This window comes from Rhipicephalus sanguineus, chromosome 6 (genome assembly GCF_013339695.2).
Source record: "Rhipicephalus sanguineus isolate Rsan-2018 chromosome 6, BIME_Rsan_1.4, whole genome shotgun sequence".
Classification (NCBI taxonomy): domain Eukaryota; kingdom Metazoa; phylum Arthropoda; class Arachnida; order Ixodida; family Ixodidae; genus Rhipicephalus; species Rhipicephalus sanguineus.
In genome coordinates this window covers 61680215-61707453 of record NC_051181.1, presented here as the reverse complement: position 1 = coordinate 61707453, position 27239 = coordinate 61680215, and the positions used below count along the sequence as shown (strand labels likewise).

Genomic DNA, 27239 nt, shown 5'->3' with positions numbered 1-27239 from the left:
CCTAAAAAGTATTTTAATTGAGTTTTAATGTTTATGAAAGCACTGAATCGGAAATTGAATAAAAAAGCAATGAGGTCATCATGCGGGAATTGTAAACAACATAGGTCATGAGTTCTGGCTGGGTTACCTGAGACGCGTACGAGATGGACAACGCTGGCATCGACACCTGATGATACAGAGCCTAACCAGAGGCCCACAAACATAACATTGCAGCGACTTACCGACTTACTGGCTCTGTGTAAAGCATTAGCATTGAGATAATTATCAACTCACAGTATTCTCATTATTTTTTTTTCGACAAGAACAGCGATGTGACTGAAAAAAAACATATATTGTACTTGGACAAAAAGGCAGAAGATTTCGTTACCTGCTGCATTGCTGCTGCTGTCAACATCTCTGGTAACCGGGTATCCACAAATGTTAGCAAGTCTACAGACAAACTAAAGTTCTCTATAGCCGGGATCGTACTGCGTAGTGGATAGATAACCACTTCAGTGCTCCATGTACATATGTGAGATTGGCATGCCTTTAGAAAGCAGTGTTGCCCGATCCAAGTACGAGTCAGTAAAGCGTACATCACGGCACTTACATGTTACGCATACACACTGTTACAGAACGCCAATGTTGCGATTCCACTGCTTCCTTCGTCACTTCTCAACCTGCTACTTTCAAAATGATTGGAGCGAAAATGTTTCAGTAAGCCTAATGCAGTAGAACCAGTAGATACGTTCCCGCTTGGTACGATTTCCCGGCTCCTACGCTCGCAATAGTGAAAACAAAAACTAACACAATAGAGCTATGTGTAATACGTTCCGGTTAATATGTTCTCGGAAAATACGATTATTCGGCAGCAACGTTCAGCACTGAGGAAACCGCGGTCGTATCATACGTTATGCAGCCAGAAACTCATTCAGCTGTGCGAAAGGGGCCCACTCGTGTACTTGTGAAGTGCTAAGTGGCAGACTGGCTTTCGGGGACGTTTCTCCGCAGTGCCCAATTTCCCCCTCCGTGCCTTCTCTGCTTTGCTTGATCGTCCCCTCCGTGGCTTCTCCAAATTACTCGATCATCCCCTCCATGTGTTCTCCGAATTGTAAGATCACCCCCTCAGCCATTGCCTCAGCTCTCTGTCAATCACACACCGGCCCGAAGGCAGGCGGCCACGATGGCTGTAAAAATCTTCACACGGAATGAATAGAGGTCGTCGTTCCTCCAGTCCGCCACGGTTCAGTACGAGACCTATACGGAAATGCGCGTGCCGCTAGCGCTGCACAACACGCCGTGCCACGTAACCATAGCAACACCGCCATTGTGCACAGTGTATATGGCCAATAAGACGTCATTTCCTCCACACTTTTCTCCCAGAGCGCACTTGTTTTCGGGTTGCTCCGCCCATCGCGCGGCGCCTTTCGTTTTTCTCTGGCTGGACAATTCTGCCTACCCGCGGGTAGCCAGAACCTGCCAGGACAAATTTGTTCTGTAAGATATCAGGCACCAAAAAGAGACGATGCGCGCTCGCCGCCATCTTTGTGAGGACTCGACAGATCGCAACGCGGGCGCGTGGGGACTTCACCTTCGGTTGCCATTACGCAGGGCATTATCTTTTTCGCATCATCTCGTCGGGCGTTCAGCCATGCGCGATGGTGCTATCACGAGTGGTGGTGAACATACCACCGCATGTCTCATCAGCGCGAGTGTGCGGCCTAGTATGCGATAGCCGCGAGCATTTGTTGCTTTCGGGGACGCAGGGGTGTGCGAATATTCGAAATTTCGAATATTTTTCGAATAGTGTTTGCTATTCGATTCGATTCGCACTGAAATTTTACTATTCGAACTTCCCAAAGACAAATGCAGTCAACGTCCGGTTGAAAGTGACCCCTTCAGATTTTCAATATGCTTCACCTCATTACACCTCGTATTGCGGCAAAGCTGCCCTTTCAAGCTCCGTTACGGTCGAACATAGCCAAGAGACAAAGTCCGGTTGGAAGTGGTCCCTAGATTTTCAATATGCTTCACCTCATCACACCCCGTATTGCGGCAAAGCTGCCTTTCAAGCTCCGTTACGGTCGAACATAGCCAAGAGACAAAGTCCGGTTGGAAGTGGTCCCTAGATTTTCAATATGCTTCACCTCATTACACCACCGTATTGCGGCAAAGCTGCCTTTCAAGCTCCGCTTCGGTCGCAAATGTATTAACTCAAGAAAACGCTGGTTCCAATATGGAGATGAAAGATGTGGCAGAGTTGGGGGCTCAATTAATGCTGTTTTGGACCTGAAATTTGGGCAGGAAGTCCGAAAAATCGGGCGCCGAAGCTTTTTAGCATCCAAAATTTCAGATGTTCTTATATATCGACGTCTACGAGGCAGATTTGGAACTCCGGACTTGAAGGGAGCACACCCTTGTCCGCCACATCAGTTGGGCTTCCACAGCAGTTGAAAGAGGAGAAGAGGCTGAGGAAATGGCATCCCTGCCTATCACGTGTAAAGTGTTGTCAGCAACACTTTGGTTGCACCAAATCATATACATAAATATAATTCGGCCTCTACATTGCCTCACTCTTGATAAGAAAGACAACTATGAAATATGACCCCACCAGTGCTTCATCAACCTAGTGAAAAGAAACACTTTCATGTTGCTATCTCACAAGAACATACTTAGAGATTCTCTGCAACTTTTTCTGTAATTTCACTTCGAATTATTCGAAAAATGTTTGAGAAATATTCGAAAATTATTCGAAAAGATTCGATTCGATTCGCACTCAATCTTTATTATTCGAATTCGCTTCGCACCCAAAATTTTGCTATTCGCACAGCTCTACTTTCGCGAGATTTCACATATCGTGTTTTACCGCGATTGTTACGTGCACTGCGCAGAGTTGAGCTTGTTGAGCCTTTAGCGGGGCGGCAGTTTTCTACACAGACAGGGCGAGTCGCGCGTGATCTTGCAAACTTACGTGACCGTACCTCAAATGCGTATGCTCGAGAATATCACTTCCGCTCTTCAGCAAACCTGGCCCCATATTTCCAAGCGGCAATGCAGAAAGAACCGGAGCTCATGCGGCACAAAGTTCCGTCTGCCGACACGGCTGTAGCGTTTCTTTACGTTTACGCTGGTTGTCCCAGAGTTCGATTTTGCAATATTCTGGTTGTCTCGGGATTTCAACATATGTGACCACGACGTTATTTCTGGTCAAGACCAGAACTAGCTGGCTGACCTCTGCCAGCGAGATGCCAGGAGTTCGAAAATCGAAGTGTCCCTCCAGTTTTTTGAGAAATAAATGTTCTTTGCCCTTGCACCTCAATATGGGCTTGTCAGCCCCAATTTTTACTGGATTCGGATCGTACGTTTTCCCGGATCGTAAGTTTATTTTCCGCGTTTTTTCTGAAATGTATCAACGAGGTTCTACTGTAATTACACATTCATCTCACGCTGAGGCAAAATGAGTTTCATCGCCACTATTAATGAGTCAGTAGCCACTGCTTAAGAACAAAAAAAAAAAAAACAGAGGTTCACAAATTTTGTGTCACCACTCGTTCAATGCTGGTGTAAAGCATTGGTAGCAACATAAAGTTGTTAATGCATTGTCCTTCCTATTTTCCTCCAATAAGAACACTCGTGAGGCACAAAATATATTCCAACACATTGTACCAGTTGTACAGAATCTCACAGGATGTTACCACTAGCTTTGCTAGCGATGTTCCCAGCTCTGGTATACTGACAATCCTTAGTAAGATGTTTACAGACAATGTAAGCTCTTTTAGACCATTAGAACTGAAATGAAATTCTTCAAGTTTTTCTTTTTTTTATTCTGCTCCCACCTTAGTGTTGAATGGCACCATGGACGCACGGGTGCCTGCCATGATGGCCAGCATGGGTTCGAGGTCCCGGGCATAGCGGCACATGGGACCAGCCACGAGACAGGCATCCAGTGATTCATCGCGTGCCGGTGGGTACTGGCCCTTGTTTGACACCAGACCTGCAGACAGCATGCACACAGCCACTGTCAGGCAACCCAAGGTTCCCAGACGGATACAGTTGTGGACAAATGAAATATGAAAAAGTTAGGGATAACTGAGGCACGTTCTTATGTTTCTATTTCTATCTGTAAGCTCATAATGTTGGCACAATCTTGCCTTGCACAATTAGTGTGGGGCCTATTCAACAACCTTTTGTAACCACATAATTAGCAGTGCGAGATTGTGCTCTCGAGTTATTGCTTGTGGACACTTTGCACTTTTTTTTTTTGCATTTCATTTGGCTATGATTTCGTGTAGTTAGCGCTTTCACTGAAGTTCATCATGCTTAGCGAACCCTCCCAGACTTTGCTGACCCTGACTGCCGTGTTCTTGTCAAACAGCTCACATAAAATTTTAAATGAATTACGTTTCTGATGATGAAATTGAAGCTTGGTCTCCCAGCACAACAGTCCGATGCTGTATCCACAAATCTGCAACTACATGTATACTTCCTTCGTGCTAAAGGCAAGCAGCACTCTGAAATTAGTGGCATGTGTGTATCTCGTCATGTAGTAGTTTCACACAACAGCAAGAGTAAATGAATGCACATGTATGTGCCATTTACAATTAGATGTTTATGATCTTCGTGGCATCCGAAGGATGAGATGCTGTGGTCACTGCTTCACATTCTGCGGTGTTTTTCCACTGCTTTGGTGATGTGGTTGAGAGGCACACCCATGCACGAGTCCACTGTGTGCATCTTATTGAGATGTGCCGTTTTGTCTTGCCATTTTACCAAAAGATATTTTGCATTCTCACAGTGCATGACGTATGTATAGTGTTGTTTTTCTGTTCTGATGCGAGCCGTGTGAACATACAGAAGAGGCACGGGAAGAAAGGCATTTTAAGCTGGCAGCTTTGTGGCACATAGATCAGATATATCCAGTGACATCTGCAGGGGACACAAAAAGACACCTAAGGGGTGTTCTGGTGGAATATAATAAACATTATGTGCACACTAACAAACTTGCATATACACATGCAAGTGAGATTCAGATCCACTTGGCCTCGGGACGATTGGTAATGCCCGAATAAAATCAAATACGAACACTCAGGCAATGACAACTTTCGATATCCAGTAGAATACCTAATACTTTGTCACCTCAAGGAAAACAAAAGAAATCCATTGTTTTCCAATGCAGTCAGGTCACTGTTTCGTACAAACTGAGGTAGAAAAACTGCATGCCATCCAACGAGAAAACATTCCTAATAACTGCTAGACAATGCTTGAAAATAGCTCGCTAATGCACAAATTATTATCTCTGAAGAGGATTATTCTACAAAGCAGAAAGGCTGTGGAAGCATAATGAATTGGCCTGGTTAGTGTACAAGCAATTTTGAAAGCGAGACCAGTGCTAGTAATGACGCTAGTATCGACACGAAGACTGGAGGAGCGACGCGTTTGTCTGTTCCTGTCTTTGTTGCATTCCTGGTACTGTTTGTTCTGCAAGTTCGAAAGGGCTAACTGAAGCATTTCTCTTCGAAGCAACTCTTGCAGTGTAGGCTTAAGTATTTCTGGCGGAATTGGCTCACCAACCGTGTCTTTTCAGCGCCTTTTTAGTGTTCGTTCCCTCTCAGCGCACTATAATAACCACTAATATCTTGACCGCTCAGCAAAAAGTAATAAAATTTTGCAGATCAGAATATGGAATTTTAAAAGTTGATGAAAGGGTCGTTAAAGCATTGCTGAATAGCTAGATGTCATGGTGGTTTGGCGGGCAGAATAAAGTGCCAAGATTTCAATAGCTGGAGTGCCTGTACTCCAGTTAGTGGTGACTTGCCATATGCTAAGGTGAGACAACTTCACACCTTCCACCAGCAGATCACTCTGTGCACACACAAGGGCCGACTCTGTGATGGAGGAGCACAGCCTTTAAACGTTTGCAAGGTTTCAAGCTGGCAAAGTTCTAACGGCCACTTCAATGCTGAGATGGGTGTCGTCAGGATGTCTTAGATGCAGGGTTACGCACTGCTTCTTGCAGCTAAACTGCAGACTCTGCCACAGCAGCATTGCTCTGGGTGTAGTAACAGTTCTGGTTCCTGGTGTTTGCAATAGTATGTGCATTGTACGTTCGTGCATTGAAGCTGAGAAAAGGTCGGGACATTTTGGTTGTCCTGACTCTGCGAAGTCAGGACTTGGGACTTTTAACTCAAAATTTTAAACTGTCCACTAAATTCGAGACAGGTGGCAACGTCGCAATGCCACTGAGCGAACCAACGTGCGCAGATGAAGCAACTGCAGGTAGAGAAATTTTAATGCTGGGAAACGTGTCTCACCTCTTGTCGGCTTGTGGCCAAAGATGCCGTTAAAGAATGCCGGCATCCGTATGCTTCCGCCGATGTCTGTCCCAACACCGAATACGGAGCCAGCACTAGCGATGAGGCTTCCCTCACCTCCTGCGAGGTAATAGTGCCGTGTGGCAAGAAATGGCTGTGATATATACAGCATTATACTTGCAAAAATTGTACTAAGGACAGGTCACAAGCAAAAGGAATGAAAACGACAAATACATTGTAAATCTGACTGGTTTTCTAACTTGCAATTCAAATTGCAAATGCACTGTTATATTGCAATTTCAATTAATCGCTTATAGGGGTTCAACTTTTTTGAAACAAGCATGAACACAACAAGCCGCGCGTGCGAACCTGTCCCTCACTTGGATCGCACCGCGCACTAGAGGAGTGTAGTTACTCGCTACTAGTGCTACGCAGCAGCCCTAACAGTCAGAGCTGTGACCCCCTATCCCGCGGTTCGCGTAAGTTGCGACCGCGGTGGGTTTCAGGCCAGTGGGGACAGAGACAAGTCTTTCAACTGAAGGTGTTTATTCACCTCAGATGCCAATTGCAACAATAAATAGCACAACAAGTTAACGGAACACCTCAGAGGCGGAGTGTTCCGCACTACTGGGCGAAACAACCGTTAAAAATAGCAAGCGCACGTCGAGGGAATGATAAAGGCTCATCTCACCTCGCGTGGCTGCTTTTGCACTCCGGTCCGGGGCGGTGGTTCGCACTCCATGGCCGGAGCGCTGCAGGGGTTGATGGCGGCGGTGGTGCTTACGGCTTGGGTCCGATGTGGTCAGTCACATCTCCCAAGGCCGAAGACCCAGAGGCCCCCAAGAAAGCGGCGCGCTTTCCCGGAGTCTGGAGAGGAGTCTCCCCAGAAAAGGGCAAGGAGGGAAAACGGGGCATCTCGACTTCGGCCAGGGAGCAGGGCGCGAAAGGCTGCGGGAGCTGCACAATGCCCTCTCCCACGCAACCCCTCTCGCCACTGCGCGTACAAACGTAGCGCGAAGCCGAGGTGCCGCCGTGTTGAAGACAACGGGTTGCGTGTGCAACCCCACACGCTTTACACAAGCAGTGGGTTATACGCAAGAAAATACGGTACGATGATATTTTGCCTGTCTATCTGTGGCAATACCAAATGACCTAAGGTTCCCAATTCCTAAGGTTATGCTACAGTCGAACACGGATATATCGATCTCGAAGGGGATCGCGAATTAGTTCGATATATGAAAAATTCGATATAAAAAAAATACAGGCCCCAAGACCTTACCAGTGGCGGACGATCACCTACAATCGGCGCTTTCAAGACTGACAACCAATTCCACAAGCACAATGCAACAGAATGCTTTATTTGCGCGAAAAAAATAATCACTTATCTTGGCCTGCTTCTTCGTCTTCGAAATGAAGTTGAAGACACTGGCCTCGATCTTATCGAGGCTGTCCAGGTGCGACAGCCCGGTTCACTCCATGTCGCCGCAAAAACGGCGAATTGAGCCGAACGCTGCCACTACTTCCACGGCGGAGTACGCGCATTTAGCCGCCGCTTCGTCCGGACAAGCTTTGTCGCCACTTGAGCTGTCGGCCTGGGCATCCTGGGTCCCTGTGACCGCAGCTACAATGTCCTTGTCAGCGAGGCTCGCAACAGCCTGAACATTGCAGTCTGCTTCCACAAAATCATCCGCAGACACTTCGGGTGGAACGGCAGCCGGGAAGACAGATGACAACTCGCGAAATGCGTCGTCTATGCGCTCGTTATCGCCGTCTCCACTGGTTTCCACAAGTTCCGCCGTCACGAAGCCTGCCTTCCGGAAGCAGTTGGCCACTCTGTCCGTCTTCACGTCTCGCCAGGCGCCCCTCACCATTTGAATGGCACCAAGCATGTCAACCTTGAGCTCGGTGCCCATGCGGAGGTTGACCAGCAGCCTATCAAGGAGTCACCTCCTGTAGCCCACATTGAAGGACTTGATGATGCCCTGGTCGAGTGGTTGCAGCTTCGCTGTCGTGTTGGCCCGCAGAAACCTCAGCTCGATATTTCTGAGCTTGCAGGGGAGCACGCACGCAAAAGGGGAATGCGGTGGTATGCGACAACTCGCGGAAGTGAACTCCGCCAACAAAGCGCTCGCGATCAGTCGCGATGGCGGCGATGGCTGTCTGAGCGCCTGAGCTCCCTGCGAGGGCAGCAGCGATGTACGAAAGGCGCGAGCTGTGGTTGGCTCGGCAAATACGAAAGGGGCGGGCTGTGGCTGTCTGATCAAAACTCACAAAACAGCAACAAAAAAAAAAAAGAAAGAAAAGCCGAAAGGAGGAGGCCACCGGCTACTTCGTTCCTGCTCTCCGAGCCGACGGTAACGCGGAGAAAGCATGAGAAAGAGAGAGAGAAAAAAAGGAATAAAAAAGCCATTCCGCAAGTTGGAGAAAGCGCCCAACAGGAGTACAGTCAGAGCCCTATTGCCTTCATGTTTTTCGAGCGTATCGGGTGTTGGCAGAGGCATGGTGCCGTGAAGTTCACGGGGCGCAGCAAGTTCCGAAGCGCGGTGCCGCGAAGGTCGTGGGGCGCAGCGAGTGCCGAAGCGCACCTTCCAGCTCACGTGGTGTTCGATATATCCGATGGCGGGTAAAAATACCATTTGATATAAACGTGCGAATTTCTATACTTTTACAAAGAATTTTCATCAAGGGGATAATTTAAGAGTTCGATATAGCCGAAAATTCGATATATGTGGGTTCAATATATCAGTGTTCGACTGTAATTACGGTAAATCATCTTCAAACTTCTATGTGATATCATTATGGAATCATTTGCCCATATCACTAAAAACTGAAGTTTCCTTAAATATCATTCAGGAATTATTAAAAGTGTATTTCTTAAATTTTTGGTCAGCCTTTTGATTTAGTTGTATTAGATTTGTTTCACTGTATTTATTTATTAAACTGTTTGTTTTTCGGTTTCATGCATTTTTTTTTTTCTGGTATGTGTGTTGCTTTATATATGCTTTACTGTTCAACCTACTGCTAATCCTTGAATTATTTATATATAACCTTCATCGAGGATCCCATTGCAGTCTGCTACTTTGGGATCCTCTGTATATTTTATGAACTGTATATTTTACGCACTGTAATTAACATGTTATGTAATAATAAAACTGATTGATTGACTGATTGACACTACAGTGACAAAACAAATGCCCAACTGCGTGAGTGAGCGCAAACTCACCACTAGATCCGCCGCAGATGCGGCGGCTGTCGTAAGGGTTGTTGGTGCGACCGTGCAGGTTGTTGTATGACTCCCACCACATGCACAGCTCCGAGACGTTGGTGACCGCTAGCGGGATGGCACCGGCCTTGCGCAGTAGGGCCATGCAGTCGGCATCCTGTGGTGCACGGAAGCCCTTTCGTAGCACCAGACCCGAATCTTGAAGCATGCCTGTGGTCATAACAATACAATGGACACCAAGTGATAGTTTTTGTCACCATGCTGCTTAAAAAAAGGAAAGGCAGAGACCATAGCTGACTTGACTTGGAATGTCTAAAGCAGGTCATTATAATGAAATGGGCCACAAGAAAACAATGTACTGCCAAGCAGGGGTGACACCAGGGGGGACAGGGGGAGGGGGGCGGAGTCACCTCTCACTTGCCCCCCCCCCCCCACCATCCCAGTGATAACATCCCTCTGTAATACTACATAAAAGAAAAAAGTGTCCCAAAATGTTTTTTCGAGTTTCAAGGCCATGTTAAAAGAAAGAAAACTTGTACCTGCAAGGTTACACGAAACAAAATGTATGACACCACATCTCAAATAAAAAGCTAACTACTGGTGAATACAAGTCAGCATTAGCAGGACATTGAAGGCAACAGAACAGAAGGTAGACTCATGCTGAACGCTGTTGCTGAACAGCCACAGAAGTAAGGATAGACAGCAGAGAAGGTAGCAGAGATAAAAGTACTTGGAAGCAACCAGCACATGATGACATCCTAACCAGAATACATTAGCACAAAATGATGCATAGACAAACACATAACAAAGATGGCTCAGGACCTGTCACTGTGTTTGTGCCTGCCCACTACTCTGTGTTTGTATAAACTATTTATAAGACCAGATAGCCCAACAGGCAGTCATCTCAGACAATTGATATCCTGGCTTAGGGAGGTTTTAGGAACTTCATTACGTTAACTGGTGTGATAAATTTTGGACTCCACCATTTACTTGAACTATTAATTTAAAGAATAAATTTTGCACTCTGCCATCTTCTTGAACTGTTAATTAAAAAAAAAGGCTCCAATTAAAATATGGAACACAAGATTTGTTGTGCATACTATTCGACCTAAAGCACTCCAGCTCATACACTTTGATCTTAGCCAAAAGGCACATACTACCGTCACTACAAGCGGGAAGAAATAAGACCTAGCAGCCCAACATCACCGTTTAAAGGGCCCCTCACCAGGTTTGAAAATTTTGAGCTAACGAGCGCAATGCATACAGTGGGCGTTCACGATCACGTCTGCCAAATTTTGCAACGCTACGCGCCACGGAAACGGGTCAAATTTCAAGGTGAATGCTGCTTGCCCTTCCTCTCGCGGGCGCGCGCTTTAGAGAATGAGAGGATGACGTACATGAGAAAATGGCCCTACGTAAATGGTAGTGCTGTGACGTCGCTCCTCGACGTAGACGACTGCGCTCTGACGTCGCCAACAGTAGCACGTGACACTGCGATAATTATTTGACACAACATGTGTAGTTTGTGTAATTTGTTGCTTGAATAGATTAATAAATCTTGAGAGAAATATAGAGACACACAAAGGGAATGTGTGCATCCTTTTCATTTTTTTTTTTGTGAATTGCAGCGAGATGCGGGGCTAATGTGCCTCCCTTTCCCGTGCGTTCGTGTCCCCGTGGTTAGCGCATCGAGCAGACGCCAGCCCTGGAAACGAAAGTAATGTTTTGGCGCGTTCGAGCACTCATTATGCTCATTTATTCTACCGCGTCCAAGTAAACGTTAATGCTGCACTGGCTCATGATACCGCCACTCTCGTGCCCGTACAAATGTCTCAACTTTCATGCCCGTCCCGCAGAAACAGGCAGTCCAACACAAAGAATGCCGACAAAACGCCCACGGCCGCCACATAAAAAAAAGTAGCGACCGTGCAACTCCGCTCGCGTGCTCGGGCTGGCTCGAGCACGTCATGCGCACGTGACCATGCATGCGCATGACGTGTTCATGCGTATGTGTCAAGTGGAAAGGGCAGGGAAGAGATTTGGCTTGCTAAGGCTACACGGGGCGAGTGGCAAGGGTTTGAAACTCGCCTCCTCGCGTCATGGTTTCGCGCCGCTACAAATTATTGTTTTTCTCAGCTCGTAGTGAACCGATTTGAAAAATTCTTGCGGCATATTGCTCTTCATTCGGCACACAACACCTTCCAGCGTCTAACTAAAATTTGCTATGTGGCCTGGTGAGGGGCCCTTTAAAAGAGTTTTCTTAAACTGGAGTGAAGTGCTGCATAATGCTAAAGCAATGCAATCATTAGACTGACCTTTGACAGCATAACAGTCCTTGGTTGTGAGTGGCACACCAAGGAAGGGCTTGTCCTTGGCCAACTGCTCCGGTGTGACTGTACCGGATGCCACGAGCTGGTCGGCAGCTTCAGCTTCGGCTATGGCTTCCTCGTACCGGTCTTCGACCACGGCATTGATCACCGGCTGCACATCTCGCATGCGTCGTAGGTACCGCTCAACTAGGTCGACACTCTTGAGCTGCGTGGAAGTGAAACAAAGAGGAATTAGACGGGGTATGGCGAGCTTATGAAATTTGAAGCCGTAACAAAATGCTTTCTGTATAACAGTGCCACGTTACAGTGAGATGAATAAGTCGTGTGCATAAACTGCAAGATTTTTTTTTGTTGTCATGCCAGAGGTGCCAGATAACATTGCTTCCTAAAATTTTACTAGAGTACACAGCTCACAAGAAAGCATTGTAACAGTAAATTGAGCATACTGAATCGGGTGTTTTGTAGCTGCGTTACCCACCTGTGAACAACCCAGTTGGATTCTACAAACACGGTAAAATATGGTTCTACAAAATATGTTGTTACCCCATCATTCCAACAGAGGGCATTTTTACTGTTACTGCACTTGCATCAGAAATTTATATCGATTACAGTGAGAGTGAGACAATGGCACAGCTGAAAAAAGGTGGGAGGTGCTTCAAGGTAGTTACCATTTTTTTAGTACCTTAAACTGACACTTTAAAGAATCAATCATTACACGTGAGGCTGTGATTTGTAAATGTGCATGGAACGAGTTCATAGAGTAATGTCATCATCATCATCATCTATTAACACTTAACGACCATAAACAGGGCATTACATGGGGGGGGGGGGGGAGGTTACAAGGTTGAAATGAGGCGTGGTTCATCAAATGCTTAGAGCAAAAACCCAACAGCGTCACAGAAAGTACAAAGCACGCAAGATAAAATATTTCATGACCAATGTTCGCTGAAAAGAGGCGTACAACGATGGGAGGGAGCTAAAATTAAAAATTAACAAAAACACAACAGACGAAGAGAAGTCAAAACAATCTGGACATACAAGTCATAGTGGGCGCAAAACATTAAATACAATATTTTTAGTATACAATGGCTAAATAATGAAAAAATTTGCACCACCACTAGCTGAAATTTATGAACCTATGCTTTACGCTCTGCATTTGCGCTTGTACAAGCATAAACACTCAGTACGATGAGCATTCATGAGAATACAGCTGTATTTTAAGCACAATAAATTACACCTGCGAGAACAAGCTTATTGGAGCGTAGTGTAGGTGCAACAATGAAACGTGTGCTTTCCACTTTGAAGAGGAACATAGACAGCGACAGATCTGTTGAGGTAGCCAGTCACGATGTCAATGCGTGGCATCACAATTCAGTCATGAAGTCATGACGTGAGCCAGGCATGACATCAATGACCAAACCTAAAATTTTAAATTATGCAGCTTCGATAGAAAAAAGCAACACTTTCATGCTAAGAAAGACACCACAATGAAATGCTCAGAAAAAGAATTTCAACCACTAGCAGTTCTTTAATTCTTTGAAGTTCAACCAAAACACACTACACAGATGTTTCTTTTTTTTTGTATCTGATCCCGTCAGAACCTGGCCATGGTGGCTGGAAATCAAACCTGTGATTTTGAGCTGATCAGCAGATTCTTGAAATAAACAAACCAAGCCATCGTGGCAGACAATAATGAGTTTAGAGGCCTCAAAAAACGAAAAGGGAAAAAGAGAACATAAGCAATTTCTTTTGCACTGAACTTTTCTAGGCTGCATGCAACTGCCAAGAAATGATTGAGCAAGGAATGTCACTGGAGCCAATGTTTCGTCAAGACAACGACATTTGCAGCCTTGACGAGTCCACATGTCAAAATGTTGGCTCCAGCAACACGCCGCATTCAACGATTTCTCATTACTCCAAGCCTCCATCTTCCCGTGAACTTCTGTCTGCCTCGGTGGAATAGTGGCTATGGAGCTCGGCTGCTGACCCGAAGGTCGTGGTTCGATCCAGACCACGGCGGTCGCATTTCGGTGGAGGTGAAATGGTAGAGGCCTGTGTACTGTGCGATGTCAGTGCGCGTTAAAGAACACCAGATGGTCAAAATTACCGGAGCCCTCCACTATGGCGTCGCTCATAATCATACCATGGTTTTGGGACGTAAAACCCCAGATATTATTATTATTATCATTATTATTATTATTATTATTATTATTATTATTATTATTATTATTATTATTATTATTATTATTATCCCGTGAACTTCCCTCTTGTATGCAACTGCCATGTGACAGTCAGGAATCCTATCACGCCTCGTTTTCTAAAAATGCGCATTAAAGGTGGGGCAAGACTTTGAAAGTGAGTTTTAAAATTTGGCTGCACAGCAGTGGTAGTAGAAGCTATGGCTATAAAATTTGCAAGAAATTTTAAAGATAGATGCAGGTTGCATTGGAGCTCAAAATTAGTTTTGAACTGTATTTAGTGTTTTTTTTTTGTTCTATTAATTTTTCTATACATGTACATTTTTCTTAAGATCTGCTTTTTGCAGAACATTGCAATTTTGTACAAAGGTAGCAACCCGCGCTTTACAGAAGTGGAACTAAAATTTGCGAGCGTACAACAAAAACTAGATTTGTTATGGTTTTTCTTTCCTTTGTCAATGTATGAAAATTGCCACTTATGAAGTGTTTTTTTTATACTAAAAAAATACAAGAGAATATAGGCTACTGATTTTGGTTCCAGTTATGTAAGTGCCACAAATTAACACACGTGAAAATTTTTGCTCACTTGTGCCTTATAGTTCTCGAGCAAAAGGTACACAAACCTCCAGAAATGTTTCGTGAAAAAACGCAGAGACCATGTAGGGGTACAGCCACATTTCCTGTCAATGTGTCGAAGAAAAAGGACCAATAATTATTTCTGAAACCCAGAGTACCCAATTGTGATAAATTTTCTGAAAGATAAAGAATTTGCAAAATCTCAATATAGAATTTTTTAAGGTGATGCCAGATGTGACCGAAACACAGCCTGCACACATTTTAAAAGCAAGCAAACTTCTGGGCTGAACAGAACATACGAGCCTTTCATACAAGGTTCAGCTTTGAATTGGCCAGACGTGGGGCCAAATGAAGCCCAGCTTGTGAAAAACATCAACCGAGCAACGTGGCCAGTTACACGAGACTTCCTCATCCACTTCCCCGACGACACTCTGCGCAGAAGCCCAGACAGGAAGCTCATTTACTTTCAGTCTGGCATCTTCCCCGTTCCTATCATTCGGAGTGCGGTGATGCAACGACGTGCGATATGCACGGAGCGGCTGTCACTTGCCTCACTTTCGAAACTTTTCCACCAACAAGAGCCGAAAGCAATGAGAGATAACGTCCTGAAATTACGAAACCAGGCAGAGCAGAATTGCAAAACCGGGTGGAATGATACAGCAAGCCAGCAATAACCACCGAGGAAGAACCAACTGAGCATTTGCAATGTGTGCTCGGTCATTTCGCTCTCATTGGATCGGCAGTTTAACACATTTAAGTGGCAGCCTTACACGATGTTCTTACGATGTGTGAAAGTTGGCACGAGTAAAGTTTTTTCTATACATGCAACAGTTTTGCAGAAAGGCCTTGTACGGCAGGTGGCTTTGTTTAAATGGCACGGTCAGTAGCCTTCCTAGCTAGCAGCATGAAATTCACAGACATGGTAATCACTAGAGGAGAGAAAAAAAGGCAGCACGCTTTTTTCTTGTGCAGACATCGACAAGTCAAGGTACCTGAATGCTCATGTTAAAGCAAGGACATGGCTACGAATTCATTTGCATCTGCGTCTAATCTATGAGTAGGTATATATAAATACGTCTATATCAATACATCTATATTTAATGTACGTAAATATATAAAGCAACCCAAACCAGCCTATGAGCAGCTGATAAGGACGATAAAAAGAAGCCGATGCAAGCATCTTTTCTCCAAAAACGTACATAAGCTCCAACTAGTAAAAACACACATACAAACATATGAACACACAATATGTGTAATAAATAGAAGAGTCAAAAAACTTTCCGTTTGATACTTGCATCTCTGACACCAACGTTCTTTTTTATATCACTTCCTTAGTTTGTCAAAAGTTCGTGGTCTCCTCTTATTGTTGTACTTTTCTCCTTATCTGTCTTTTTATCATTCGCTCACAGGCAGGACTCACAATGCGATAGGGTGCAGCTTATGCCAACGAGGCACTGCTGAGCTCATATTTACGTTGAGACGCCTGCCAGAACAGGAAAAAAATCTGCATGACAAAAAAAAAAAAAAAAGAAAAATGCTGCGGGCCTTTCCGAGCCAGTCCCACCGGCCCTCAATCATCGCAATTTTCCCATTGTGTTGGCATCCGCCTATGCGAGGCCACTCGGGAATATAACAATGGGGGCTCATATCCTGCAATCTCGAGAATGAGCACTCTTCTCGCCCGCAATTGACACATAAGAGTGACAACGAAAATGCTGGTCTGCCAGTTCAGTTGCAGAATCAGTAGTATACAAATTTAAAAGTAACTAAATGAAGGTCAATGGAAGGGCCCACACTTGCACATAACCAGAACACTGGAATGCCTCCTTTGCCAGATGCGAGTGACATCTATATAAGGAATCACATTTACATAAGAATCTACAATGCCCTGCCAGCACACATGCATGTAACACCTTATTTAGTCAAAAACAAACATACAGAAGTATTTTCGTTATCTGTGAATGCTTATGGACTATGGTAAACCAGCATATCAAGTCTTGTCGTGGCATGATTTGTGAGTTGTTTCAGGCCTTTAATAAGTTCTACTGCATCCCAAACATTGGTCTAGTTTTTGTTTTACAAGTGGGTTTTGTAATGACGATGACTTCTAGTGTTTTTTTTTTTTGTTTCCCTTATACCTTTATAGAAACTATATTCCACTGTTTTTCTTATATAATTTTTGAACTTGCTCGTTTGCATTTTATGAATTGTTCATTTGTTCTGCGTGCCTCCATCTTTAAGATTTTAAAAAAATAATAAACAAGAGAAGAATATGCTACAATATTAACCAGCTACTGCTCCTATAAGTAGAGCAATAAATTTCTGCAAGGAATCTAAAAGAGACCAAGAAAAAAAGCAATTGTGACAAATGAAATACAGGAAATATTATTCTCCCCACCTGAACAAGATATCAGTAGAAATTAAACATTGGTCATGTGCATGTGGATATGCTGAGGCATAACTGGATTTAAAAAAATTACTGCGACAAAATTCGCGGCTTTTTCTCCCTCTGCTCGTGTTTTCATTGTTTCATTAAAAATATTGCAGTTATAAAGTTAGCATTTTGCTAAGCTTTCCTGAAATGGCTCCAATTTAGAAAAAGGGTAAAGATTAAAGATCGTTTGTTGAACCAGTTGAGTGCTATACCTCCGGAAGTCATTGTAACTTTTCTTCTAACACTACGAAGGTATCCCATTCGAAATAAAAACATGAAAGCCTGCATACATCATCCACACATTAAAAGGTTAAGATTGCACGAAACATACAAGGTAGCTACAATGACAGAGACAACAGGAAAGATTTTTGACTATTTTAATCATTTATTACATACCAAATAGCCTAGATGTCACACTTCTGGAATCGTTTTACACTTTCAGGCACAATTAAAGAAAAATAAAGTAGTATGTCTGCAAAATTGATCTGAAAACTCAAACTTCAATAACTAATTTCCAAAACTAGACACATGTACGTTAATTTCAGGCTAAATACAAAACCTTTCTGTCGAACAAAGCACTTACAAGTGTCGCGAACATTTCCCTTCCTTTTTGTACTTCATAAAAATTCCGGACATTCGGATAAAAAAGGAATGTGGCAGAAGTTATCAACCGAGTTATTTGCAACCAACAGGAATTGAGACAGCAGTTGTCGTTGTCACATTGTGTTCAGCTGCATAGAAGGCAGAATCTGATCGCACTGCAGCTCAGATAACATTATCATACAAGCAACAGGTCTGAGCTTAGTACACATGCCCTTGCCAGTGCAAGGCTACAATAAAGAGCTGTTCTTAGAGGCACGCAGCAACACGTTATGAATTATATTTCAGCACTGCACAACTGATGCATAATCGATGCAGAAGGGCGTAGACATTTATCTACTGCATGCAAATCATAAATGGACGCCTAAGAAAAAAAGATAAACATGTTCAACTTTCACCTAGGGTTTCAGCATGAAATTTCTTCGAGATGAATGTTTTGTCCTTCAAGTTATTAACTTATTGTGAAATGAATCAGAGCCTTCAAAGAATATAGTTTATGTGCTTAGTGTGTCTGCTTCATATCCCTTTAAATGAACCTTATCATACGGCACCAAAAATTAATTTACTTATTTAACTCAAGGTACCTTGCAGGACACACGTGAATAAAGGAGGCATCGTAGAGCAAACTACAACGAAAATCTACACACAAGAGGCCCAAAAGTTTACAAAAAATGGGCTAGCAAAACAGCATTACAATTAGAAGTGTGAAAGAAATACTAAGAATATTCAGGAAAAAAATACACTCCACAGTTTCAAACTGAGTGTTGCAGGGTGATGTACATGGTGTGCTGCCAGACAAGAATTTTTTCAAGAATTTATTTTGTAGCACTTTTTGCATCGAACATTGAAGCAGTTTCTCCAACTGTGTTCTAGTAGACAAGCCTGTCAAATACTAGAATCACACAGTTTCAAAATGCCAAGAGTAACCTTTCATTTTGAGAAATATTTTTTTTTGTAGCCTCGTTCTACAGTGAAATCTTTAATTTATCAACAGACAATCGCGAGCATGTCAATGCCAAGAGTTTCGTGAAACCAGCTGTTCAGCAAGAGGCAATTTTAGAAAATCAAAAGCTTGTTTTTTTAATTATATATAATGATTTAACAAAGCCATGTGAAAGATGATGAAATGTAAACTCGGAACATGTCACATGAGTAGCATAAAAAGTTGCGCCTATTCAACTAATGCAAACCCTAGAAGTGGCAGAATAATTATGTTATGAATAATTACTTTTGCAATCACTCGACTAAAGCTTATTAAAAGCAATTTGTTCTTTGTGTAAGCCGAGTCTACCTTAACTCACGTAATCAAAGAGATCATTGCTGACCTGTCGAGTAGCTTTCGTCCATTTATTCCCTTCATGCTGACATGATCCGTACCCTTAATCATGCAAACACAAGAAAGGATGCCGTAGAAATAGCTATTCCAGTTTTAATAAAAAAAGTAAAAGAAGAAAATAATAGACTCGCTTCCTCCCTGTGAAAAGAAAACAAAGAACAAACCTGTTGTAGCTTTTGTATACTACAGGCTACTGCAATAAATAAATAGCTGACGTACTGGCGAAATCTGCAACTGCTTCAAGAACATAAAAGAAAAGATGCCTTGCAGATACAGTAAGAGGAAATCAATTCAGATGTATAACTCATGCCACGCTCCATCGGACGCAGGTGTTTGGGAATTTTTCCCTTTCGTTTTTTCTACTCACCTGTCAAACCTGACACCGTGTGAAGGTGATACATTCATGACGCACGGCACGAGAACAACAAAGTCTCCCTGCTATCTATGAATTGCAAGAAAAAAAGAACGCGCTGCGAAAGGCGCGAGGCTGGCACGCCTTAAGAGATTCTATCATTGCACATGCCAACCCTCTGTTCAATTCTTTGGAATATCTTCGTTTCGCGACGCTAAAATGAATGAATATCAGCACCTAACCATGTCAACTTTGCGTAATTGCCCGATTCGTGCATTTTAGCGCCGTCGCACAAATGTAGCCCTTTGATCTCCAGTAACTTACTTCGTTGTAATATTTTTGCTAACGCTAATGAGAAATGGTACAGCCCTTGCGTAACTGTGCATTCTCGCCTTTCTTCTGCTCACCCACCTCTCTCTGACAGAACAGACAAGAGCCTGCCGCTTGATTATCCATCTAACTGTGGTTACCTGTCTACTAAAATACATGCACTGAGCCCGGAAGCATTGGCAATTGAACCCTGTGTAGTCTTTTGTGTACGCATGTGCGGGAGGAAGTTCTCGGGATCTGGTCGGAATGCATGGCTTAAAAGAAGCCTTCGGTCTAATGCTGATGAGATTGTCCTTACTTCAACAGTGTTGGTGCGTCTGTGTCTATCAGTGTTACTTTAGATGGTTCCTTTTTCAATCGCAAGCAACTTGTACCGCCTTAAAATGTTCCGCTACTCAGTGACAAGCTCAATGCTTTCAATTAGCCAGCAAAAATACGTGAAGAAAAATATAGAAAGAAAAAAAAAATAACAGAAGGAAATCTGGCCATTTTAGTAATGGCAAAGTGTACAGCATGTACGCTTGCCTTTCACTTGTCCTGCATGATGCCTCGTCATTTTAATTACAAACATTTCTTTTGCCCTACTTTCACACTGATGAAGACATGAATAACTAGAATAAAACTCCACTGAAACAAAAGAATGCTTATAATTTCATCATCAGGAAATCATATATCCATGTTCTCTACATCATTTTAACATACACTTCCTTATGTTCCATGACAAAATAATTTCTTATACTGCCGTACATCTTTCCACCATTTTCCAAGTGAATACCTCAAAATCGACACTTTCTTCAGTACTCCTAACAAATTAGCCTGACATAAGAACAGGCTGCCTACAATTTTATCAGTATTTAACACGACCTCTAAGAAAGTCTACTAAATGCTTATCAGTGCTATTATGGTAATCAAGCTGCAAAGCTCCACTGCAATATGTGGCAATTTTTTTTCCCTGCATTTTTTTTTCTTTTAAAAGTGAAATTCTGTGTCTGTGTGGAATTACTTGATTAGGCAGACAATTAATGAAGAAAGATATTTCTGTGCCACTTTCAGCTGTGCAATTAAACACACATACAAATTAGATAAGGAACGACTACGTTCTCATTAGGCCAAAATTAATGTGGTCTAATTAGCACCGGGTTTGCAGTAGTGGTGCTTAATATAGGCATGTCAAATCAATTAATACAGCAATGAGGACAACATTTAGCATTGCTAGTAATTCATCATAGGAAACAAGGTACTTATTTAGTTTTATAAATATTTATGCATCAGAATCAACCAAAATCTCCAAGATGCTTGAGGTATCAATGCCACTTCTGCAGCGTGATCGACGTATTATACAGCTGCGCAGCTGTCACGAATGAAAAAGACTCTCTTGCTGGTTTTTTTTTTTATCTTTTGCCGTTTCTTTCACACCTCGTTAAGGCCACATTGTGCCTGCAATAGTGTACTTGACACGTCAGAAATTTACTGCCTCTAAAAAAACACCTCATTCACATAAAGTCTTTGTACCTGGTTCGACGAACCCATATGGCGTATGCACAGGCAAATACAGCATATCTAGGTACCACATGTTTGACCCGCCAATCCACCAATGTTCACTTGAGAATATGTTTATGTTCTGCAGCACGTGTAACTGTGGGGCACTGCTGTACACAAAAACATATATATAGCCAGTGAACGCTTGGCAAATCACATGCCATGAAACGCAAAGCCTCTATAAAATGTCTAAGAAATTTAAAACCCCTATAAAGCGTTTTGTGTGGGTTTCGTGTTTTGTGGGATGGTCCAAGCAAATTGCTTAATTTTTCTCCAGTTTGATTCACTATACATTGTATGACTCGTCACGATTCACCAGCAGAAGCCACACGAATTCACTGAAAACTGGTATATCGCTGTTACATTCACTTATACGTCACGAAATGTTTTCTCCAGAGTGTAAAAAATATATACATTAAAAACGCATAAGCCGACCACTAGGCAGAGAGACGTTTATGGCGACACACGAATGTGAGGAGGAAGGATATTTATTATGAAACCTCCAGGCAGCGATTAATTGTGGAAACCTAAGAAACCAGTTCTGTAGCACCGATATATCGGGTTCAATAGCAGTCAATGAAAACAGGCATCTCAACTTTCGTGCGCTCAGGCACACGCACAAAAAAAAAGTAAGCATGCAGTCTACACGTTGGCTTCTGCTGTCGTATCGTGCCCATTGCAGAGAATACGTTGTAACCATGACACAGTTAGGTTTCAACAAAAAGCTAAAGGAAGTCTCTGTAATTGATGCCGGAAGGATATATGTTGTTTACGTGCACGTCGAGATCTCGATCGACCAGAGTGAAGCAGGTCTGGCGAACACGTATCCATAATCTGCTTATCCAGTATCTGCTTTATACGCGGGGGAAAAAAAAATATAAGAGAAGCCTAGCGCACGTGATATCACTTATACATCGTGATTTCTCACAGCGCGCGCGTTTTAGTCGAGGTCTGACCAGCCTTGACCGCCTCTCGACTGCGCTCTAGAATGCGCAAACCTGTTTTTTTCTCCGCTTTCGGAACGAGTAACACACGCGCGTAGGAAATGAAAGCGTCATAACAAAGGGCTTTAATCGGTTTAACGCAACTCGCGAACGACCATCGCAAGCGTAAAATTTTCACCGCGCCTCGGGCGACTAAGGAATTAGCATTACGGGTTTGTTGTGGCACGGCCGGCCGCGCAGGAGTGTGTATTTTTCAAGGTCCGCGCGGGCTGACTCACCGCTTCTACCAGAAAAAAAAAACAGGCAGTGTAGAACGTGCGTGGCACGTCAAAGTAAAGCGGATCTATATATAGCCTTTCTTTTCTTTTTTTTCCTGGACCTCCATATTCCTGTAATTTTCGTGATCACATTGCTCCCGCGAGTACAGCTACCTATAATTCATTCATCGCGTGTCGAAAAGTGACATCGCCGCTGGCGCGCGACGAAGGATGCATGAACGATGACGCGCCATAGATACGCTTACTTGGCACGCGCTCGCAGGTTTCGCAATGAACGGTGTGCACCCACTGCGCAAAAAAAGAGATGGTGTATTGAAACCGCGAGCCGACCTATCGCTTACCACATTATAAGCCTTAATCGTGCATTATAACGTCGCCAAACCTGAACAGTGTAGCGAGCGATGCAGCTGAAGACGCACGCGCGAGCGCGAAACGTGCGCCACGAGTATGTTTACATAGGAGTACGGAGAGCATATACGAGCTCGAAGGGGCGCCCCGGTCGAAGCGTGAACTATCGAGCTACGAAATCTCCGGGGGAAAAAACGCGGTGCGCAACCTTTATCTCAGCTGCTCGAGGCACGCGAACGCCGTGACGACCGCGAGTGGCTGCAGCTGATACGCGAGAATCACGAGGTCTTATTTCTTTTCAAATGTTGGCACAGCTGGTGAAACGCCGGCGGCCCCCGTATGACTTGCCTGGCGGCGAAGCCACCGCTACGGCGTCGCCGCGTTGGAGGTTGATCAAGCGTAGTACGAATAGGACACATTTACGGTACTCCTGCGTACTTTTCGAGAAGGCAGGCCGTTCTGCGAATACATCAGATATGGCCCCGCGAGCGTAGCCTTCACGGTGTTGAAGTCAGTGATATGCGCACATAGGTGCAAGAACAAAGGAGCGACATCGTCACGGATGGGTGAAAACGAAAGTGAAGGATATATGTGATCTTACCTTGCCGGTCCTGATCTGTTCGGCGAGCACAGTGGCCGGTTCCAGCAGTATTTCGTCGGTGATAGGAGGCAGGCGCTTGGGCTTGCCATGGATGAAGGCGAACAGCGACGTGAGAAAAAACTCATTGAGCACTTTCACGTAGCGGATGACCATGAGTAGACACTTGAGCACAAGTTTCTTCATGGTGGTCATGCCTCGACTCGCTTTCACTTTAGAAATAAAAAAGAAAGGTGCTTATTAGCTACCAGTCGACGGGCTTTCCGAGTAAATGCAGTTCAGGGCGGTATCGTGTGCGAAGCGATACGCAGTCGCCTCTGCCCCCGGATTTCCTTAGAACTGCCGACAACAGCTGACGCGCTACGGCAACGGTGCGACTGCGCCGACACTCAGACTCCGAGTACTGACGCTAGACGCGAGCACTGGCGATGCTGGACCTTCGGCAGCCGTAGCGGCCGTACAAAACCCAGCGAACTCCCGCCCGCGATGTGCTTGAAAGAGAGGTGGCGAGGGGGAGCGCCATTTGCCGCCTTGCCTAAGCGCTCCTGACCTTGGGGATCCCTTCGATTCGCGCGCCCGATAAGCAAGCGATACCCCGTGACGTCACACGTACTCAAAGGGCTGGCCGCGCGAAGCGCCGCGTACGGCGCAACAAGCGGCGGGAGGCTTGAACTTGGTTTTGCGACGCAGTTGAGAAAACAAGCCGCTTATCGTGAATACGGACCACAATAAATGCTCGTTAGCACACCCGTAAGAGCGTGAACCCTGTGGTGCATTACTAAATAGCCCGTTTCTCATGCGTACTCTTTGAAAAAGGGCGTTAATATGGCGTTTTGGACAAATTAGCATATCGCCCCGTAGAAAACAGCTCAGCTATATACCTTTACACAGAAGACTCCCTGGGCGCCGCCATAATCCCCTCTGGGCTGTGGTAAAGAGCCGTGACCCCCAAAAAATGCGTTGCCGAGTTAACACACACCTTGGGACACGAAATCGTAGCTGCAGCCATGCGATCCGCATCAGTGCCATTGACTGAGCACATGTCAGGGTTAAATGATCGGTTGGTTCCTGAGTGGCCTACCGCAGTGTACTCTGGGTAGAGTATAAAGAGCCTTGTATCCGTGGCACACATCGGCCTCGAAGAGCCCGATAAAATGGCTAAAAATAAAAAGAGTACGTAATATATGAGGGAAAGTGTAAAGGTCACGAGACGTTTGTCAATAATAAATACATGCTTAATAGCGAAAAAAATATCGTCAACGTAAAATGAAGAGGATAAATGTTAAAACATATCCGAGGAGTCTGCTTGCCTACGCGTGCATAAAAATACACGATGCATCACGAATGAGGGTAGCACCATCGGAAAAGAGCACCGGTGAAGTCAAACTGTCCAACTTTCAGAGGGATTCTTCTAAATATCCTGTTTGTTTTTGTTTGTTTTTTTAAATATCAATGCGGCGAAATGTTAAAAAGAAATGAAAAGGTGATAGAGCCAGAGCAAATCTGTAAAGGCAAAAATTCAATGGGAGGACTCGACAACGTAGTCTCGTAATCGACGATACTTCTGACAGTGGATCACCAGTGGCGTAAATGCAGAAAAATCACGAGAGGGACGCATATTGCCATGGCGGCCATTCCGTTTTTATAAATATAAGCTTCATTTTTAATCATATTGTCGTACGACGATTTATTATGAGACAGCGACGTCATTGAACAGTCGAGGTAGCACCGGCAGAACGCGAAGGTAGATCGCGTGCACAGCAACAACAGACGCGGAAACTCTTTCTTCTTTCCCTTCCCCACTGCAATATAAAAATTAGAATCGCACTTCGAGATAAAACAATAAAAACGAGCAGTATTTTTTTAATATAATATGACCATAGTCGAGCAGTCGGATTTATACTTCCTTAATTGCCAATAGCTTCCGGCCGCCTGATCGACAATATGAATAAATAAAGGGGGATGATCGGCATTCTTTGAATTTGCATCTTAAAGCCCAGAATAACGAAACACGTACTTGCGGCGCATCAACCCGCAGCATTTCATAAAGCGTATTGTACATTGAACTTTTTTTCGTGGGCTCCGGAATGACAGAGTCAGATAAGTTTTTTTTTTTTTTTTGCATGATTCGAGCTTGTTTTTTTAGTTATATGAGTGCATAAGCCACTAGATTGAAGGTTAATAGGGCTTACAACTTTGTACTGTTTCCTGTGTGACAGTTACCTGGTTTTTTTATTATTATTATTTGTTTGTTCGGACACCACGTGGCTGAAAGGTACACATGTGATTTGCAGTGTAGCATACTTGCGGAGTTTAGTGATATCATTTGGCTTTAAGTGTATTTAATCCGCCGTGTGAACGATCTAGCCATGGTCAAAAAGACCGTAAAGTGTTCAGGGTGCGGAATGGGATGGAAAATAGAGGTTGGTACGGATGAGAAGACAGAGGGAGCTGACGCCAAGTGTAAGCAATGCGAGTTAGAGGCGAAAATGGAAATAATGATGGCTGCCCAGAATGAGCTCATGGTAAGAATCGCCGAGCTGGAAAATGCGTTGGCGACAGAGCGGGAAAAAACGATGGCTATGGGGGAAAGGCTTAAGTCAGCCGAGGAGGTGTTAGCAAAGGTAGTCATGGCGAACAAGGAAGCAAGCGACAGCGGGAACAGAGGGGCATCGACCCCCACAGTGGTAGACGCGAAGGGGGAAACAGGTTTGGGAAAGACAGGTGCAAGGGTCACAGGACCTAGCTTCCGCGAAGTAGTTTTGGGAAGGGGAGGGGACAATACAGCAGCAGTGGCATGCGCTAATAACCGAGGCAGTGGCCAGGTGCGGGAGAGTCCAGCAGAAAAGTCGGAACACGTGATAATCGCCGGGGACTCGAATTTAGTTAGATGCGAAGAAGCAGTCAAGGAAAGGGTGAGAGGCGACAAACGAGTTTTAATAGGGAAGTTCCCGGGACATGGGCTGGGATCAGTGATGAGACAAGCTAGCGCAAAACTCGCAACTAAGGCTAATGGACGTAACCTCGTGATAATCGCGGGAGGTCTAAACGACGTCTTGAATGAAGAATCAGCCGAACTAGCGACCACATTAGCGAAAGGGGTAGATGACATGCGCGCCATTTCCCCTCAGGTGCAGATAGTGGTATGCACAATACCGGAGGTACCGGTGCGTGACGTCAACCTGCAAAGAGCGGTTGTCGACGCAAACAAAGAGATATGGCATATGAGTCGAGAGAAAGGCATCGAGGTAGTGGAAATAAACAGAGAGGTGCACAGGTGGGGTGGTTTTCAAAGAGACGGAATACACTTCGATAGGAGGCTTGGTCATGAGGTGGGTTGGCGACTTGCGGGACGCGCAGTAGCTTTTTTGGGGGGCACGCAGGCCCTTCGGTGCCCAGGGTAGCTTGTAATGAAAACAACCAGGGGGACTCTTTGACAGGCAGTATAGCGAAAAACCAGAGAAAAGGTAAAAGAAGGGAGAAGGCGCGTGTTGCAATTAGTTACATTAACATGCAGGGTGGCAGAAAAAAGGAAAAATGGTTAGAGATTGAGGGACAGTTAAACAAGGAACAGATAGGTGTTTATGCGGTTACAGAAACACACCTTAGAGACTTGGAAGAGCCACCACATATTGACAATTATATTTGGGAAGGATGTAACAGGATCACATCAGAAAGGAGAGGTGGGGGTGTTGGAATGCTAATTCATAGCAGAACAAAATGGGATAGAGTGAAGCAGACGTGTTCAGAGCACCTTTGGGTTTCGGGCACAGTAGGCGGAAAGAAAACGTGGCTAGGTGTAGCATACTTGTGGACGGGGAATAACTGCAGAGAAAAGAATCTGGAGATAGTGAAATGCATAA

At 44.4% G+C, this 27239-nt stretch overlaps 1 protein-coding gene across 1 annotated transcript in view; it reads right to left on the bottom strand.

Annotated features, from left to right (window-relative positions):
* The window catches only part of LOC119395824 (fatty-acid amide hydrolase 2-A-like), a 32356-nt gene extending 8422 nt beyond the window's left edge, over positions 1 to 23934 (bottom strand). Inside the window, exons 1-5 of the mRNA XM_037662832.2 lie at positions 23380 to 23934; positions 11829 to 12048; positions 9514 to 9723; positions 6291 to 6410; positions 3816 to 3973 (exon numbers count right to left, since the gene is read on the bottom strand). Of these exons, the coding sequence (XP_037518760.1) occupies positions 3816 to 3973; positions 6291 to 6410; positions 9514 to 9723; positions 11829 to 12048; positions 23380 to 23571 (900 nt within the window). The 5' untranslated portion in view covers positions 23572 to 23934. The remainder of the gene's footprint in view (positions 1 to 3815; positions 3974 to 6290; positions 6411 to 9513; positions 9724 to 11828; positions 12049 to 23379) is intronic.
* Between the last annotated feature and the right edge of the window lie 3305 nt (positions 23935 to 27239).